This window comes from Lissotriton vulgaris, chromosome 3_1 (genome assembly GCF_964263255.1).
Source record: "Lissotriton vulgaris chromosome 3_1, aLisVul1.2, whole genome shotgun sequence".
In the NCBI taxonomy this organism is placed as follows: domain Eukaryota; kingdom Metazoa; phylum Chordata; class Amphibia; order Caudata; family Salamandridae; genus Lissotriton; species Lissotriton vulgaris.
The window spans coordinates 710128535-710146713 of NC_141689.1; the positions used below are offsets into that span (position 1 = coordinate 710128535).

Sequence of the window (18179 nt, forward strand, 5' to 3'; positions counted from 1 at the left end):
TGGACTATGAACAGTGGCAGTTGGCATGATAGGTACATGGCGTCGTAATGTGTTTGTATTCTATGCTACAGGTGGGCGAGTGGGCACGCAGGGAGGGCGCGGGGGAGGGTGGGGGGGGTTGAACATTTACTGCATCCTGTGTTTGCCATGCCTTACGGGTTTTTTTTTTTGCTTCAATTGTTTTCTATCTGTTAAACTGTAACTGACGATTCTCACGATTCATTGATGAAGGCAGTTGCCTCTGGATGACAGAGCTATGCATAATATGCGAGTTCAGAAGTTTGTTGTGAAAAAAAAAAGAAGCAATGTGCTCAGTACCCATTCTAAAAGCTTCAGATTATACAAAGCAGTTAATTGTGAAGACTGATGCCTCTGAGCATGGGATAAGGGCAGTTCTATCCCAGACCAACTATGATGGCCAGGATCAGCGTGTTGCTCTGTTGCTTTTATTAGCAGGAGGTTACTCCCCAGGGAACAGTGTTGGAGTGCCATTGAGAGGGAAGACTTTGCTGTGGTTTGATCCATGAAGAAGTTTAGACCCTACCTGTTTGGGACCCACTTCCTTGTTCAAACTGGACTCAGGCCTTTCAGATGGCTGATGCAAAAGAAGGGGGACAATCCAAAACTGTTGATGTGGCCCTTCTCCTTACAGGGGATGCACTTTACAGTGGAACACAGACCTGGCACTGACCATTCCAATGCAGATTTCCTTTCCAGGTTTTTCCACTTAGACAAGGAAGACTCTCTTGGGAAAAGTTAGTCTCATCCTCTTTCGTTTGTGGGCTGGGTGTTGTGAAGGAACGTGCCCATTTTTGTCATGGTCATTCCTAGTTTTACCACTGGCTCTCACCTTGTATTATGCTGATTTTATCTGCTCCAACTAGTAGAGATGTTCTCGCCCCACTTTTTGGCTGCAGGACAGGTGGTAACATTAGTAATCAGAGTAGGATTGCCCACCTTAGCCTGGCACACCCCTAGGGTAACCAGGAGCTGAGGTAAACCACTCTCTTGAAAATTCTCCAGTCTGCAGCCGTTTTTTTCCCAACCGAGTATCACCATTGGTTTCAACTGGGCCCATATGTCTCCTTTGCATTCGGCACTTAGCTGACCCTGTGCCGCTGGTCGTTCAGTCTCGGTGCTATTAGGTGGCCCCGCCAGTGCTGAGCTTCACCCCCAGGGTCTGTGCCCTGAATCGCCTGTATTCTTGTAACCGGTGCCTCTTCAAGGTGCCCCAGCCTCCATTGGATAATATTGACCTCTGCACCCGGACGCCCCAGTGCAGCTGGTGGTGCAGTACCTACCTTGGTCTGACCCTTTCCCAATGTTTACCAAAACCCCTGGAGACTGAATCTCAAAAAAGTTTACTTACCTGTAATTTACTCACCTGTATTTTCTCCCATAGTATTGCATTTGTCTCTCACTGTATTGTACTAAGTGTGATCCTGAATTCAAAGTATATTTTTCTGTACTGAAAAGTGTTGCATGCACATGTACAGTATTGACTGATGCTATACAAACCTCTTGCCAGTAATCTGAAAGTATTGCATAAACGTCTACTTACCTGTATCTGAGTTCAACATGGTTCCTAGAAACAACAGTTACTAAAGTAATATTTTTATAAACATTGTCCGGGAGGCAGTCATTGAGTGTGTGTTCCTACCTTGTATGAGTATTTACACCAGATGTACTCACACTACCCTCTGATATCCCTACCTGATCAGCCCAGCTACTGTAAATTGAGAATTAATGTATTATCTACTTTAAACTCTGCCATACCTTTGGGGACTCACTGAACTCTGTGCACACTATACCTCTTTTTTGTATAATATATAGAGAGTAGGCTTCCCACACTCTGGTAATCCTTTTCCTATGTGGTCAAATTGTTGGCCCAGTTTGAATCTACCAACTTGCTGATTTATGTTGAAGTTATTCCCCAGATCTGGTCGGACTATTTTCTTATACCCTAGTTCTACAACAGAACTAATGTAAATGTAGTTGTATTTGTATAGGGCACCGAATCGACCCCCAAAGGGGTAGCTCAGGCGCATGTACGCATACCGCTGTGGAACCCTTCCTGGCTTTTCCCTGTGAAGTGCCCACTCCTGGGCACCCCCAAGGTGAAGCCAGGCATCCTAGCGTTGTTGGGGCTGTTGTGGAGATTAAGCAAGCTATTGCCCAGAGTTGCAGACTGGGACCCATGATTAGAATAGGCACGAGGCGAGAATTACCAGGTCAGCGGAAATTGAGACCAAGAGCCACCGAGGCGGGAATTGAACCCTGGTCCCGGGCTGGACCTCTGCATCAGGGTCTGCCGCTCTAACCATTGAGCCACACTTCTCCACAAAGCAAGTAATGTAAACCAACAAAAATGGTTTTAACCCCTGGAATAAAATAGATCAAAATGTACAGTTTTTTTGATTTCCCCATATGATTTTAGATCCAAAAAAAGGATATTTTCTTTATGCTAGCTGTTTCAGACAAATTTGCCCATGTACAAATAAAACCCGGGAAACATCACAAGAAAGCACCTTGGTTTTATGAAGTGTTAAAATCTTTCAAACTAGAATCCCGACAAGCAGAAGGAAAATGGAGACTCCATTATGATCGCCAATTTGCAAGGTCAAGTTAGTAACATTCAAAAAGACCATCCATTACACACAAAAACAATATTACACCATGCAGAATATTAAAACAAACAGTAAACAACAAGAACTCTTCAGAGTTGCTAAAGAGCTGTCTTCTCCTTTATCTTCCTTTTCCCTGGAACTTGTTTCATAATTCTTTTTTGACAAGCTAGGGTTCCTTTTCTTTTTAGCTAAAGCATAACTAATATTAACCCCTTTGATGCTTGTGACGGAACCATTCCGTCATGCCTCACGGTTGGGCTGTGTGGATGACTGAATGGTTCCATCACGACCACACCCGCAAATGGAATGTTCAGCACCGGGGGAGAATCGGCGCCGCAGGCAAGGTGTTAAAACTACTATATTTCAACTAGACACTTCTAGAACTTCTTCAGAGTCTGAACTACCTGTTCAGCAGACTATTCAAATCAAGTCTGATAAACCGTGCCTCAAACAGATCTGCTATCCTTCGTCAGATGATTTAGATTTTATTTATTAGCAATTGCAAATATGGATTGCCTTTAGATTCAAGCCCAGTGCATCTATTACACAAAAATATTCTTACCAGCAAGAATGTGTTGTACATTATCTCATTGTGTTTAAAAACTGAAGCGGTCCTTATTCCTCTTAAACAAGGCATTTTGAAAGTTTAAAAAAAAAAAATTAACCTCAAATTGGATCATTCGGCTCAACAAATGTATTGTCCTATTACTCTTCTGCCACCAACTGCAAAAAATGATGGAAAGCATAGTTTCTTGTCAAATATGCAGTTTTTCTGAAACCTCAGCAAACTTGGAGGACTTAGAAATCTTTTGGAACTTTTTGACTTCCAGAATTTTACCTGCACCAATGCACTTATTGTATCTGACCAGGCCTCTATAGCGGTACACCTTAAATAGGGCCCAGTTCCTGGTCTTCTGCTTCCATGGAAAATCATCTGCCATAACTGTTGTTATTCCAGTTGTTTTGTCCTACCAGCCCCCGACACCTAGTGGGAGCCTGTCCAGCCAGCAGTGTGCCCTCTGTCTTTTGTATTTATTTACATTTTTGTTTTGTCTACTTTTTCTTAGTTAACTTTCAGCTCCATTAAAATGATATTTCCCCTTAGGGGCGAGACCCACATAGGCTGTTCTGGGGTTTCCCTGAGGAGACGAGCATACCCCTGATTGAGAACCTGTGGACACTACACAGTTTTGGCTGTTACACAACCACAGATGTACAATATAATCTCCTAGAATATTAGAGGAATGCAGACACCATCTGAGATACAGAATTCATTCTCTTCTTAAGAGAAAGGGTATCAATATAGGACTGTTACAGGAATCCCATATTACACTGACAGAAGGGGAAAGCTCCAGAAACAATGGATAGGCAGCGTGTTTGTTACTAATTACTTTGTCTACACCAGAGATACCCTTATTTGGGGGAAAGGCGGGACTCCCCTTTAAGTCCTGTATAGTGCGATAGATGTTTGATTGGTCTTACTTGAGGCCAGGCTAGACAGCTCCCCTATAATAATCTCCGGTGTCTGTACCCCTATGACTGAGCAACCCAGATTTTTACATCCGCTTTCAACCCACTCAGCTAAATTGGTACATATCTAATGTTTGGTAGATAGGGATTTCAATTGCGTCTTAGATGTTTGGCTTGATCGATCACGTCCCCCTCTACCTGGCACTCCCACTGTATATAAATGCACATTGTCTCTCCTCTTGGTTGCAACAGTGGTCCTTTCGGCATGTCTGGCACCAGCAAAGGCTGGGGTCAGACTATCTATTGTCCTGTATATGATCTGTATGTTCGTTTAGATAGAAACGTATGCTTTGCTTCTCTTTGTCCTTCCAATTTGTTCCCAGACTATCTCAGCAGAGAGATTTCGGAACATAATTTACTAACGCTTAGACAGACCTTTGGTTGGACTCCTTTCCCTTATTCCCACTTGGCACCTGTACCTGACATCTCTCGAGAACCCAGACTTTCAAGGTACTGTAACAAATAATGTCCATAGATACTTTGAGCATTACAAGGGGACAGCCTCCACCCTGGCTGTGGTGTGGGAGGCTTTCAAATTTGATATGTTCGAGGGATATGTATTCATACCCAACTGGGAGACTGGAAATCATTATTGAATGATTTAGATAGAGTTGAAAAAGTCTGCATTGACATGACACAACAGACAACCAAAGACCATACACGTTTAGCCCATTGCACAAAGTTAAAGTTGCTCTGGTAAAGCGTTTGGGCTGTCTCAACCATGCAGCATTTATAGCCTGGGCACATTCAGAGGGAGACAAGTCTGGGCACCTTCTCACTTGGTTTATTTTAAGTGAGTCCAGGCATAACCCTAGAATGGTGCTTTGCAGCCTGGCCAGCATCTTGGTCTTTTTCCAGCAGGACAAACATGCAGTCTTCTTTACTTTTTATAGTGCCCACTACTACTTCTCCCTTGGATCCTGCTTTGAAGCAATATCCGCCTAGATTGTCACTGGTAGACCTGGAGGAAATTGATAAACCTATTATGACCCAAGATATCAAAGGTATAATTGCGGACTTGGCTATTGGAAAGACTCCCCTTAGTGTTGTCGTCCTAGTCGAATTCTATAAAAACTCCCTAGCACCAGAATTAACCAACATGTACGAAGCTGTGATTGAGTCTATTTGTCTCCCCTCTACTCTTCGTGAAAGCTTCACTTGTTTCTATTTTAAAACCCAGACAAGACCCCACAAACGTAGCTTCTTAAAGCCCTTTAGATATTTCAAACATAATTTCTAAAAGACTTAGTAAGATCCTAGCCACCCGCATTCAACAGGTGCTCCTGCCCCTTATGCAGGCTGATCAAAGCAGCTTCTTCCCGGGATGGAACATCTCTGTAAACATCCGACGATTATATGGAGTAATGGAAGCTGGAAGATCACAATGGCCCCAAGCAGCTGCACTCGTACTAGACCTGGAAAAGGTGTGCAGTACCTTTCGCTGGGATTACCTCATCCAGGTCCTCGCCCGTTTCAGGTTTGGAGCCCGCACTATTCAGGTAATTTGACTCCTCTACACAAATCCCTCGATTAGAGTAAACTGGCATGATATCAGCCCCTATCCTAGTAGGCAGGGGCCCTAAACAAGGTTACCTCTGTCACCCCTCCCATTTTCACTAGCAATTGAGCCCCTGGCGGCCAGGGTCTGTCTTTGAGGGGGTCGAGATGCAATCCCACTACCAGATAGAATCCATGCCCTCCCTTTCTAAGTGGACGATGTCCTGTTCTACTAAAAAAACACCTGGTCTCCGATTCAGCTGGATTAAGTCTTGCCTTTTCCCACTACGCTCGGAACACTTCTCCCATTTCTTCCTCTGTGGCTTACCACAACAATTTCAGTTTACAAGGGACTCCTATATATGCTTACCAAACTCCTCTCTATCTACCTATGTATCCAAATAACAGGCGTACATGTTCACCACTCTCCGGGCCAGATGTACGTTGCCCAAAATAGCGCCTCGCAAAGTGTGAGTCTTTTGCGACTCGTAATTTTCCAGGCGCTATTTTGGATGTACAACAGTGTGTAATACACTGTTAGCAATTCCCAATGGGGTCGCAAATTGAGAGCCTCATGAATATTAATGAACCTCTTCTCGTTTTGCCACCCCATTGGGAATGATAGGCCCTCCCAGGTATGGTGGCCTGCTGGGCTCAGCAGACCACCATGTTTGGGACTGCTTTTAAATAAAGCAGTTTTTTTCAAATGCAGCCCATTGCGACTCGCTATTTTGGTATGGTATATACCCCTATTGGTTTTTGCATGCGCAAACGGGTTTGCAAACCCGTTTGCACATGCATAAACCGTCGTACATCTGGCCCTCAGACTCTGACTTTTTTTCTGTACTAATCCATTTCAGTTAATCTATCCCTTCTTAAAACACTAGAGTAAATGCATGAAATCTTGAGAGCACAAACTTAGCACAACGAATCCTACTAAGAAAATGGAGGTCATATTACTAATCTATTGCCTATTTACCTCTAACCTTGGGTTCCAGAGTAGTGTGCTGCTTGTCTCGAAGGTGTTGAATGCCTCACCTGGGGTAGTAAGTGCTATTAAATACAATTTACAATTGCAAAAAAACAGTGAAGCATCCAGATTTACCCAGGCACAGTTCATATTGTTGCCCAGCCTGAAAGCCACTTGCAGCTGCTAGTAAAAGAAATTCAAGCCAACGTTTGAAGAGTCAATTTGAGGAGATCAAATATTTTTCAATAGATTTCAAAATCTAAATGAACTCCCAAGGGCTGTAGCTCATAACCAACACATGACACCAGCTCAGAAGAGAAGGTACAAGATAAAACACCACCTATTGCTGAACAAGACGATGCATGGTGTAATTACAAAGTCAGCTCCTCCCAGATAACACATAAGCATATCAGGCTGCCATACAGAAATGGCAGTACAACATGGATTCGCTATGAACTTGGAAGAGGCATACTTCCTTCTGGAGACTGTCCAACCAGTACCTTCCACTGCTCAAGACAGTCCTAAAGTCTACTCTTAGATGAGAAAGCAAACAGATTGTGGGAGAAAAGAGTAGCATAATAGGCTGCAATGACCCAGCGGATTACCACGATGGAAGGACTCCTTAGTTGTTAAGACTGCCACCAGTTAGAGAAAATTGAGTAACTTAGAGTAACTTATTCATAATATTCCAAACCTGTGAAACAAACTAGCTCAAGAAATTGCACAGGAAGGGAAGTTTGTTTCCAATACGTCCATTAAATATATGATGTGTAGAGACAACACATGTTGGTTCCAAATAATAAAGACCTCCTCCTTAAACGGCAAGCCTGCCTGAGTGTCAGGAATTTTCTGCAAAGCAGTATCTCTGGAGCACCACAATCATCTGGAGCAGTTGATCAATGAAATGCAGGAGAAAAGTTAAAAAAAACAGGCTGACAGGTAAGTTCTTAATGGCGGTGCTACACCAAAACTTTCCAAAAAAAACTACAGCCTGTAAACATTCAATCAATTACTGCTCTATTTGACAATACAAATCATAAGAGCATTTAACAGATACAACATTGCTCATAAAATGCAACTTCTATAGAGCATGATAAAAGAATATAAAATAAAGTAAAATCTATACATTTCAAAATATCATCATTGAAAACAGATGAGAGTTTAAGAAATTGATTAGACGCTACATTCTCTATTTACACACAAAAATAGAACAAATAAAATGAATAGTAGCAAGTTCCTTTGGGATCCAGGGGTATATAGGCAGGTATAAGGGTTATCACCACATACATATTCACAATAAATGGACATGGTCAACTGATGTAATGACTGCTTAAACAGATTAAAAGATGTCAGTGGGGTCAAGCAGCAGCTGCGTATTGCCTTTGTGCAAATAACCAACATTTTACCCAGAAACTTGGCAACAGTACATGCAAGTGCCTGATTCGGATCCGATCTCAGCATCCTGAGGGCTGGTTGACTACTGCGAGTTCCCATCAGCCTGCATATGGCTTTAATCCATGAGCGACGAATGCCGCCATATCTAAAGTAGGCAAAGAAAACGTGACCAACAGATTCAGGGGCATCTTTGCATATTGGACAAACATTAACTTTGTCAGGGAACCATCTAGCAGTGTCTTTAGAGGCAGTTTACCCGTCCTAAATTAAAAATATAATTTCCTGTCTAAAGGTACAATAATTTAATCTCGGTATGGTTCCAGATAGAATGTGGATTTAAAATCATTAAAGCCATCAGTGAGTGACCAATACTCGATCTAACTGCATTTTCTTCTACCCACTGCCAAAATGGGCCTTCAATAACTTTGATGTTAGAGGCATACTTAAAAGTGGATTAAGCCAATAATCCCCAACACTAATGGCTACAAGCAACTTGAAAAACCTGTCTCAGCCATGGGATTTTACAGAATTTAGCTGCAGTAATCACATCTCTTAATGCATCACCATTATGTGCCAGCTTGGGCTGAACCCACAACCTTCTCCAGAATAACAAAGGCCACAATTTGACTTTATCTGGCAATCAATTTTCTGATCTCAGCGAGGAAATATCTGAAAACCCCCCATAGCTATGTGCCATAAAAACATGCACCGATGGCTTTGGCATCATAGATCTGCAAAATAGGAGCAGTGGGACTTTAGCTCCTAATATTTGGCTGTGCTTAAGAGTTAGTAGATTCAGCTGGGGTTTCCTTCCTTGAAAGGTTCGAGGAAATAGTCAATCAGAGCCAAAAATCTCTACACTAACGATTGGCTCGCCCCCTAATTCAAGTTTCCCTTTGAAAGATCTGTGCTTATTGAAGAACATTATCTCTGTCTTCGCACAATTGATTTTCAAACCTCAAAGGGAGCAAAATAATAAAAAACAATCTAATGCATGTTGCAAACCACTCAGGGTTTTGGAAATCAATAAGGTATCATCCGCAAAGAAAAGGATCGGTGTCTTGATACCCGCCAGAGATGGAGTGTCAGTATGGAGGAAGGACAAGTAGGAGACAACATCATTGAGAGAGCGAAAATAGGGTCAGAGCCAGCACACACCCCAGACGAACACCCTTTGTGATAGAGAAACAGTCTGTCACCTGTCCTTGAGAACCCCAGCGGACCCGCACAAAGTTTCCGTTATGAAGACGAGTCGGGAGTTGCAGAAGTTAGTCGGGAAGACCGAGGCTATTCAAGACTTGCCATAGCTGGTCATGCGGGACCAGATCGAAGGCGGGCTTCAGGTCGACAAAGGCATCATAAAGTGTTCCTCCACCGACTGTCTAGGTCCAGTGTCCGTGCTCCACAAATTACTGTTAAGTCATAGGGGACGCTGTTCCGAATTGAGGGTGCACAGTGTCACCCAATCAACAAAAAGAAAGATTGAGAATAGAGTAGATGGTGAGAGGAGGAGGAAAGAGAGAGGCAGAGGGTCATCCTCAATATCAAGGATCAAATCCCGAAGGGGAGGGCCGAGTCTTGCCTCTTAGTTGCCCTCACACACCCGAAGGATGTCATGCTTCATCATCGGGCTTTTGCTCCACCTCGGGCCGGCGCTGCAATGCCTGACGGGTCCCCCGTCAAAACAATCTGCGAAGCGTTTTTGAAGTGACTCAGAGTTAAGGGTGGAGGTTTGCTCCCATGGCAGCGAGGGCTAGCGTGCGGTCAGGCTGCGTACCCTTGAAGCACGTGCCGGAGATAATAATACAGAGTTTTATAAAGCGCGAACAGCTACCTCACGAGGAGGTGTCCCGGCGCTATAGCAACAGTGTTGTTGAGATGTGCTTGAGATGTGCTCATAGTCTGGGGTGCGCGTGGTGAACATGGCCCGGTAGAATTTCACATTTTGGCTCCATCACACCTACTACACAGCTATGGCGGTGGGTAAACATCGACCTGCTTAGGAAACGTGATGCCTTCAGTGGTTCTGTCCGAACCCTGCAATCGCCATAAAAATGCAAACTTTCTCCTCTGTGACTGCTCATGCTTCCATTACGTGGATATAAAACAAATCTCTATCCCTTAAACTTCTGAACTTCTTGGAGTGCTGGTCACACGCCCTGGCCTGCTATACATTTGTCTGAATGTATCTTGCAACGTGAATACCTGTCTGACAAAGTAATCTCGTGGCAGATTGAAGCCATGGCTACTGGCCTGGTGCAGTGTCTGTACTTGTCTGGGAAGTCCCCTTGAATGATCTCCAAGCACTGACACAGTACAGTATTACTTTTTAAGATGGCAGTTCTAGTTTTTACTGTAATTAGGAGTATTACTGTCCGCACCTTGTACAGTGAGTTGATATCCCCAGGCCCATTAATATTTATGCTGGAGTAATTCTAGCTTTCTGGTGCTTCTGGGGAAGTGAAGATTGGATGAGTGTGCCCTCACCTGTTTGCCTGCGTCTGTGTCTTCATTCGTGTTTGACTGTGTGTGCTTTTAGTGCCTCTCTGACTGTGCGTTTGCCTGTGTCGTTACCATAGTTATGCCTTGTATGTATATCTATGTGGGCCCTGTACATCAATATATTTAGGTATATGACTTTCTAGTAGAACGTACGTGAGTGTGCTCTTGTGCGGGTGTGTTTGCGTGTACCCGTGTGCGGTAATGTCTTTGTGAGCGGTTTGGTTGTTGTTGTGTCTGTTTCCGCTTTCTATACCAAGAAGTTAAATCAGTAATGAACTCTGCTGTTATTCTTTTTAGTAGGTGGGCAGCGGGGGTACCTTTTTTCAATTTCCAACTAATGCAGCTCCTCCTAATGAAAAATGTTAGTCCGAAGCACTTGTGGATAATTTCCCGCACTAGTTTCTAGTGTCACTTGCAGAGCCTATTAATGGAGGCGTAACGGCTAGAGCGGCCGACTGTGAAGCTGAGGAACCGGTTCCGGTCTCGGCCGGAGGCTCAGCATCCTGTAAATCTGGACAAATCTCTCCATGCCTAAAATGAATGTGTCAGTCTGCAATGCAACTGGTGATCGCATAGAGCGCCCCGATATCTTCGGATCGAGTTCGCGCTACATAAAAAAACAGCAAAAAAAACAACAACGAAGTATTGTATTTATCGACCAGTATTGCAAATAAAGTTCGAGGGTTCTAAGGAGGAAGGATGCTTTCCATGGTTGCAGAGTATTTTCATGTTTTTTAAACTGTGGTGTTCTGGAAGTTTCCCAGAAGGGTTCGAATTCCGGAAGGTTGGCGCAGCTACGCCAGGCTGTAAGTCACCGCGCACACGGGGTGCCCTGATAGCGCATACTGCCCACAGTACTGCCCATTCTCCTTGAATTCATCAAAAAGCTCAAACGGCCTCCAAGTGCAATATCGCCCTATAACCCCTACCCTTCCCGTAGCACCCAAAAATGCATCTGCCCGTTTTATTCATTTATTGAATGCAGTTTTATATAGCGCGAAATGTACCCAAAGGTGTCAGAGCATTTTACAATGGAACCAGGAAGGTACAAAAGGTACACATGATATAATTTTCATCCAGTAAAGGGTTCCGATGCTTTGGAGAGCGCTTTACTGCAGCAGGAGCTTCTAAAAGAAGAGGCGCTATAAATGGAGTAGTACGTAGTATGCAGGTCAGTCCTTGGATGGATGTTCTGCTCTGCAGAATCACTGGCTGCGAAGTAGAAATCATTTTCTCCCATCACAGAAAATTTCTTCAGAAAACATCATGGCGTTGCAGAAATAGTGCTCTGCAATAATGTGGGTAGATATATATTTTATTTTACTCCTCATGTCCCCGAAAAGAGCTGCCAGAAATGCTTAAACAATGTTCCTGTGTCCAAGAAATAATGATAAAGTATAATGTGGCAGCCACTAGTTATCCCAAAGTATTGGTTCTCGTAGATGTGACACAAAGCGTTCTCTTTCTGAAGAATTAGTCCCCCAAAATTTCTGTTTTCTAAATGTAAAAATACAGCGGCTGGGATTTAAAGCCTGCAATACAACGTAGCTAAGCCCAAATAAAACAAGCATTGGCATAGCCAAAAGGCCTCGCCTTTGGGACCTTATAAGTGTTTAGTTATGCAGCACAATATCCTTGGTGCAACAACATCAACTGTTGCATGGTTAAACACTTATGAGGTCCCAAAGGCGAGACCTATTGGCTATGCCAATGCTTGTTGTATAATGGGATGATCTCTGCTCCAGTCTATAAAACCTGGATCGGGCACCACCTAAGTTTGCATTTGCCAACAATAGGATGTATTATGCTCATGTATCTATTTCGTACAATGTCATTGCGTATGCCGTCCAAACCAGGTCCTCTACCTCTAGTTATAGCAGTAAGGCTGACATAACATCTCTCATGGTAAAGAACGGGTCCTTTATATCAATAAAATCTTCACTTGCCTTTGTCTCCCTTCGCAGTTCATTCTATGAACCAGTACCAGAATAAAGACTAGAAAAGTGCTCAATCCATGATTGCGGAGCTATAATATTGTGCACGGAATCCACAAGTGCATCCCTCCCTCGTTTAACAAGGGTCCAAAACCTAGTGGAGTCTTTATGGGAGCAGGCCTGTTTAAGGTCCTGCCATCCACTTTCATTGCAAGCCTTCTTAGCCTTAAACTGGGCCCTTTTGTATAACTTCCTGGCCATGCAATAATTCTCCCACATCCTTAGCTCTTAGTGCCCAACCAAGAGCTCTACAAAAACGTCTGCATCCTATGTTAAACCACTTGTGCACTTTGAGGGATTTCTTTTTATAGTTAGTGCAAGGAACCACAAAAGATTTCAATATTTTATTATTAAAACACATTATGCAGAGCAATCGTGGTCATAAAACTACCTAATGAGTAGAGGCCAAAAGACTTAAATCAGTCAGAGTCCTTTAGATCCATACTTATTTCATCAAAGATCAATGGTGACTCAACGACGTGGGACCATTTGAGCCATTGCATGTCAGTCGTTGAAATCACATTCTGCGTTACCACTATAGACGAACAATCGGGTCTTAGTTTGGGGCAAAGAGAATTCAAAGTGAGACTCAATGGACTGATCACTCTCAATCCTATTTATAACAGACATATGAATGAGAGAGGACCAAAGACTTAGGTCTAAAAGGATATAATACATTTGACTAGAGTGGAGTGCATCGTTATACGTGCCAGCACCCTGTCTATCAGAGGGCTCGCCCATTGGCTATCAAGCCAAAATTTCCCGTTTGTGTTTTAAATGGTAGAGCAGCCTCCATCGACCTTAGTACTAGGAGAACATCAAGCTTTGGTATACCCCATACCTCATCCTCATTACCTACATCTCAAGAGTCATTATCTAAAGGCTCCAACGTGGTATTGAAATCACTCCCTAAAAATCAAACCTGGGTTAAGAGTTCGGGCTGACAGGAATTCCTCCGAAACTGTGATAGTGTGAGATCTTAAGCCACCTGAACACCTCTGGAATGTATATTAAATATATTTATATTCATTAGCCTCTCTCTTCCAGCCACGAGTTGAATAGTCAGAATGTCTGGGGAATCAATGTTAAGAAATTGGACTTTACTACTAAAGCATTCTACCTCAGAATCTAAGACCCACAGACGGCCAGCCGGTCCACAGATAGCAGGAATAAATTAATTAAAGTAACCAAGTTTGAAAACAGGTTCCACACTCTAGGTTTCTTGAAACAAACAGATGTTATACAGCTCAATGAAAGAATTCCTATCGGTAAGAAAGATTTTAGATTTCAGGCCATCGGAATTCCAGAATGGGAAAAGAACTCCATTATTAGCCCCAGTACATTTTCTAAGGATGCATTGGTCAATTGGAAATGGTTTGGCTTTATTTGAATGGACTGTACTAATATACAGACCACCTGCCTACTGGCCATCAATATCTGATGTAATCATATCGTGGTCTCCAGGACTTAGAGACGAAGAATGTGGTGTAGGAGATGGAATTTCTAACACTGTAGAGGTTTTATTTAAACAGAGGCCCGTTAATAGCAGAAAGAGAACTTGAACAGGAAGGGAAGTTTGTTTCCAATACGTCCATTAACTGTATAGTGTGCAGAGTCAACACATGTTGGTTCTAAATAATAAAGACCTCCTGCTTAAACGATATACCACCCTGAGTGTGTCAGGAATTTTAAGCCAAGCAGTATCTCTAGAGCACCACATTCATGGGTAGCAATATTCAATGACTGGTTTATTTGTCCAAAAGATTGTTGTCCCACTTACTGACAATAACACATTTATGAACCCTGTGCTACAAAGCCCTCGAAAATCTTTAAGCAAAGCCTACAACTCAAAACCAACAGACTATTTACACAAAGCTACAGAAAAGATTTTCCTTCATCTCAAAATTTCCATAATTCCATTCAGCAGTATTTTCTGTAGCGCAGAACAAATATTCCTATGGTGTTTCAAAAGGCAAATGCTGTTTTTTTATCACCCCAAACACAACAGTTGATGGACAGAACAATGTCATACATTCACCCCAGTACAGAGATCTGAGCCTAAATCAATCGTTTTTTTGCTCACCATGCCATTCCAGTTTGAACCCAGCCATATGCAAATCAGTCTTGACCCTGTGCCCCATGGAAACCGTCCAGCCCGAACTGCCAAGCCAGATCCTCCCTGGACTGGAAACAAGCATCCTAGGACCGGTTTCTTGATCACCTTCAATAAGTTGGACCACTTCTGTGACCGTTCTCATAAAATCTGAAATAAGAACATGAGCTAGATTACACAAGTGTTAGCTATTTTCCATAAGCCAACTTTCATAAGCTTTGTCATACTAGCAAATCAAACCAGCATTGGCAAAGCCAATAGGTCTCGCCTTTGGGACCTTATACGTGTTTAGCCATGCAGCACATTATCCTGTGTGCTGTGCCACCAGTGCTTGAAGGGCCACACAACTGCTGCAGACTGTGTACACTTTATAAGTAGCAGCCATCTGCAAATGGTCTGATTTACTAATTAATTTTGAGGCAGGTGGTACTTGTAGCATCAGACACTCAGTGTCAGGAAGTGGCAATGATATCATCCTAAGACCTCCACTGTGAGGAACTGGCAAACATAACATCTACTATCAATAAGTAGGCAGGTAATATATCCCAGACACTTATTGTCAGCAGATAGAACTTTAAACAACCCAAAGCATTCACAGTTAAATAGTACCACTTGTATTAACCCCAGATACTCGTTGTCAGTAAGTTGAAAGCATAGAACCCAACATCTTCCACTGCTAGAAACGGGTACTTGTAACATCACATGACACTTGCTGCCCAACCGTCCGAAGATGGCATTTTAATATTGAAATACTAAAAGCCAGAGAAGGGCACTTGTAGCATTACAAGAAACAGCTCCAGTCAGTAGAAATGATAACACCAGAAGAAATCAATTTTTAGAAGGTACCATTTAACAACACCCTAACAGAGTTACATCTAAAACCAGAGACATCCAATGATAGAAATGGGCACTGGAAACATCATCAATATCAGATTTTGGAAAATGGCATGCACAGCTGCTCAAGGCACTGAGTTCTTAACATACATTAAATTACAGAAATTTTCATTCTTGGCATCTAATCACAAAAAGTGACACTTGGATCACCTCCAAAGCACTCACTGTGACAAAGCAAAATGTGAAAAGAATGCTGTAAGCCAATACATCTGTACTAAGAGAGACCCTGAACAGCGAAGTGCGTGGAGCAAATAGTGTGCATAAATGCAGGCTTAAATCAATGTATGACTTTGTGGTGGTTTTTTTCTGGCACACCAGTATAAACACGCGGTTGGTGAGGGAGGAGCCTGGGTGTGTATGGAAAAATTCTAATTTATCTATATTGTGTGTCTGTGTTTCCAATTCTGCCCACTAAAATACACCACTGAAAGAAAAACAGCTATACAAACATGACCCTATTAAAAACAAAGATTATAAACCTAAAATGTGCCTTTACATGAAAATATATAGGGGGGCTGTATATTAAGGTTTGCCTCGATTAGGCCCTGAATTTGAAGCCTGCCACATACTTAGTGACAGTTCACAAAAACTGTCTAATTATTGTAAATACAACCAAAACGATTGGAAATACATATGAAGTGCAGAAAATATATAGTGTGTACCCGGATGTTTGAATGTTGAATGTGTCTTTAGGATACGCTGACCTGGCTAAATTACTATTTGATATGAAGAGAAACCAAAGGAGAGTTGATCAGAAATGACCTCACAATCGCAATTTCAATGAAAAATACTCTGACTTGTAAGCACACAATGTTATGGCGCCACACTCCCTCAGCAGAAGTCAGTATTGTTCAACAAGGATGGACAGGCGTCTCTATGCCAAGCAGTCATTGTGAAGCCCTTAAATGTTCCATTTTATTTACAGCATAACGATTGCTTCAAGAAGTTTGGGCAACTTCTCTACCTGCATTTCATTGTCAATGGAATTTTCAGAACAAGTGTAATCATTCTGTTTCAGTTTTGAGCATGCTGGACAGGTGGCAAGACATTTAGACTGCAAAAAATAAGAACAATAAGGATTAAACGGTAACTGTGAGGCACAGCCTCCCAATTGCTTGAATAGTATTTAACCGTGGAATATTGGTAATTATAGTACAGAGACCAGAGCACCTTCTGGATCTCACAGGTGAGCCAAGTAAAGGACAAGTGCTGGAATGCTGGGGGAGTGAGCTGAAATGAAGTTTTCTCATTTATAACCAAGTGGGAGTCTTTCACTCACGTTTTCTTAAAGCGTGTATATGAGCACACCACCCATGGTTTCAGAGAAGGGCAACATCCATTGTGGTTTTGAAGAGGAAAACACAATGCGTTCAAGTGGTGAATCTGGACTTTAAAGAGAACTTGTCTCGGTTGCAAAATCTACACGTTGGCATCGAGACCGCTATGACGTTTGAGACTCAAGAGTGAACAAGCGTGCGCGCCTTGCGCTGTTGCTGGGGAGAGAGGCCGCTCGCTGGAGAGAGTAGTCTGCTCTTTTTCAAAGCACATACTCGTGCTTGTGGCGCGCCGCTGCGCACTCCCGCAAGGCATATGCCACCACAAGCTCGAGTATGTGCTTTGTAAAAAGAGCTGCACCACGGCTAAAGGTCTCCTATGCAGTGCATGCGCACTGCGTAGACGAGACCTAAAAATCTATATCCTTTTTAAGTCTCAGCTGAATCACATCTAGAGTCACTATTGCCAATTCTAATCTATATCACTGTAAAACTTAGCTTAAAGAACGTTTTAGCAGCGTGCTAAGAAAAAATTACCATGATTATAGGAATTATAAAAGTACAGGTGAGTTATAACTGTGTTGGAAAGGTAAGGCCCAACTGATTCGATTTTCAATCATAATTTAAGGTGCGCGCACACATTTAAAAAGGAAATATAAGCTTAATTTCTAAGTCATAAATGTGTGGGTGCACAAATGTTCATTTTACAGACTTTAAAGTTGAAATGTTTGACTTACTGTTAATAGAACTGACTTACCCAACACCAGGTTCCTTTTATATTGGTGTACTTAGATCTGTAATAATTAAGTTGCAACATGTTTGCTTGATTAAAAAAATTAAATACTATGTATGTGGTCTTTATGTTCCATGTGAAATATTTATTGTATTTTTTAAGTGCTCATTAAAAATGTGCCATATTTTCCATTTTTTCCCTTTTCGCTGGCTAAGCTCATAAGGGTGCAGTGAGAGGTATAGCTGTGGATGGCTTAAACCAGTTGGCTGTCACAGCTGGTAGTGATGGCCTCATTAAATGCTGGAAGTTCAAGACGAAAGACTTAGTACACATCACTGAACTTAGTTCACCACCTTCTATTATTCATCTCCACAGAGACAGGTAAGAAAATAGAACATGCACAGTGAGCCCTTGCTTAGTTGAAGTAAAAACAAATATCGCACAAAGCCTTGCTATTCATAGAACCTCATATATATCGCATGTTAGGTTTCAAACAAAAGCCAAATTTATGTAAGAAATTGCTTGTGTGCTTGACGCAAATGTTTCTCATTGGTATTATTTCAATTTTCTCAACCTGACATTGAACACTGGTGCACAGATTTACATAGCCCTGTTGATGCATACGGCTCCATCATCTACATTCTTACTAT

General features: G+C 42.4%; 1 protein-coding gene across 1 annotated transcript in view; it reads left to right on the forward strand.

Annotated features, from left to right (window-relative positions):
* The window catches only part of WDR36 (WD repeat domain 36), a 443575-nt gene that overhangs the window by 237228 nt on the left and 188168 nt on the right, over positions 1-18179 (forward strand). Inside the window, exon 15 of the mRNA XM_086963545.1 lies at positions 17745-17910. Within this exon, the coding sequence (XP_086819671.1) occupies positions 17745-17910 (166 nt within the window). The remainder of the gene's footprint in view (positions 1-17744; positions 17911-18179) is intronic.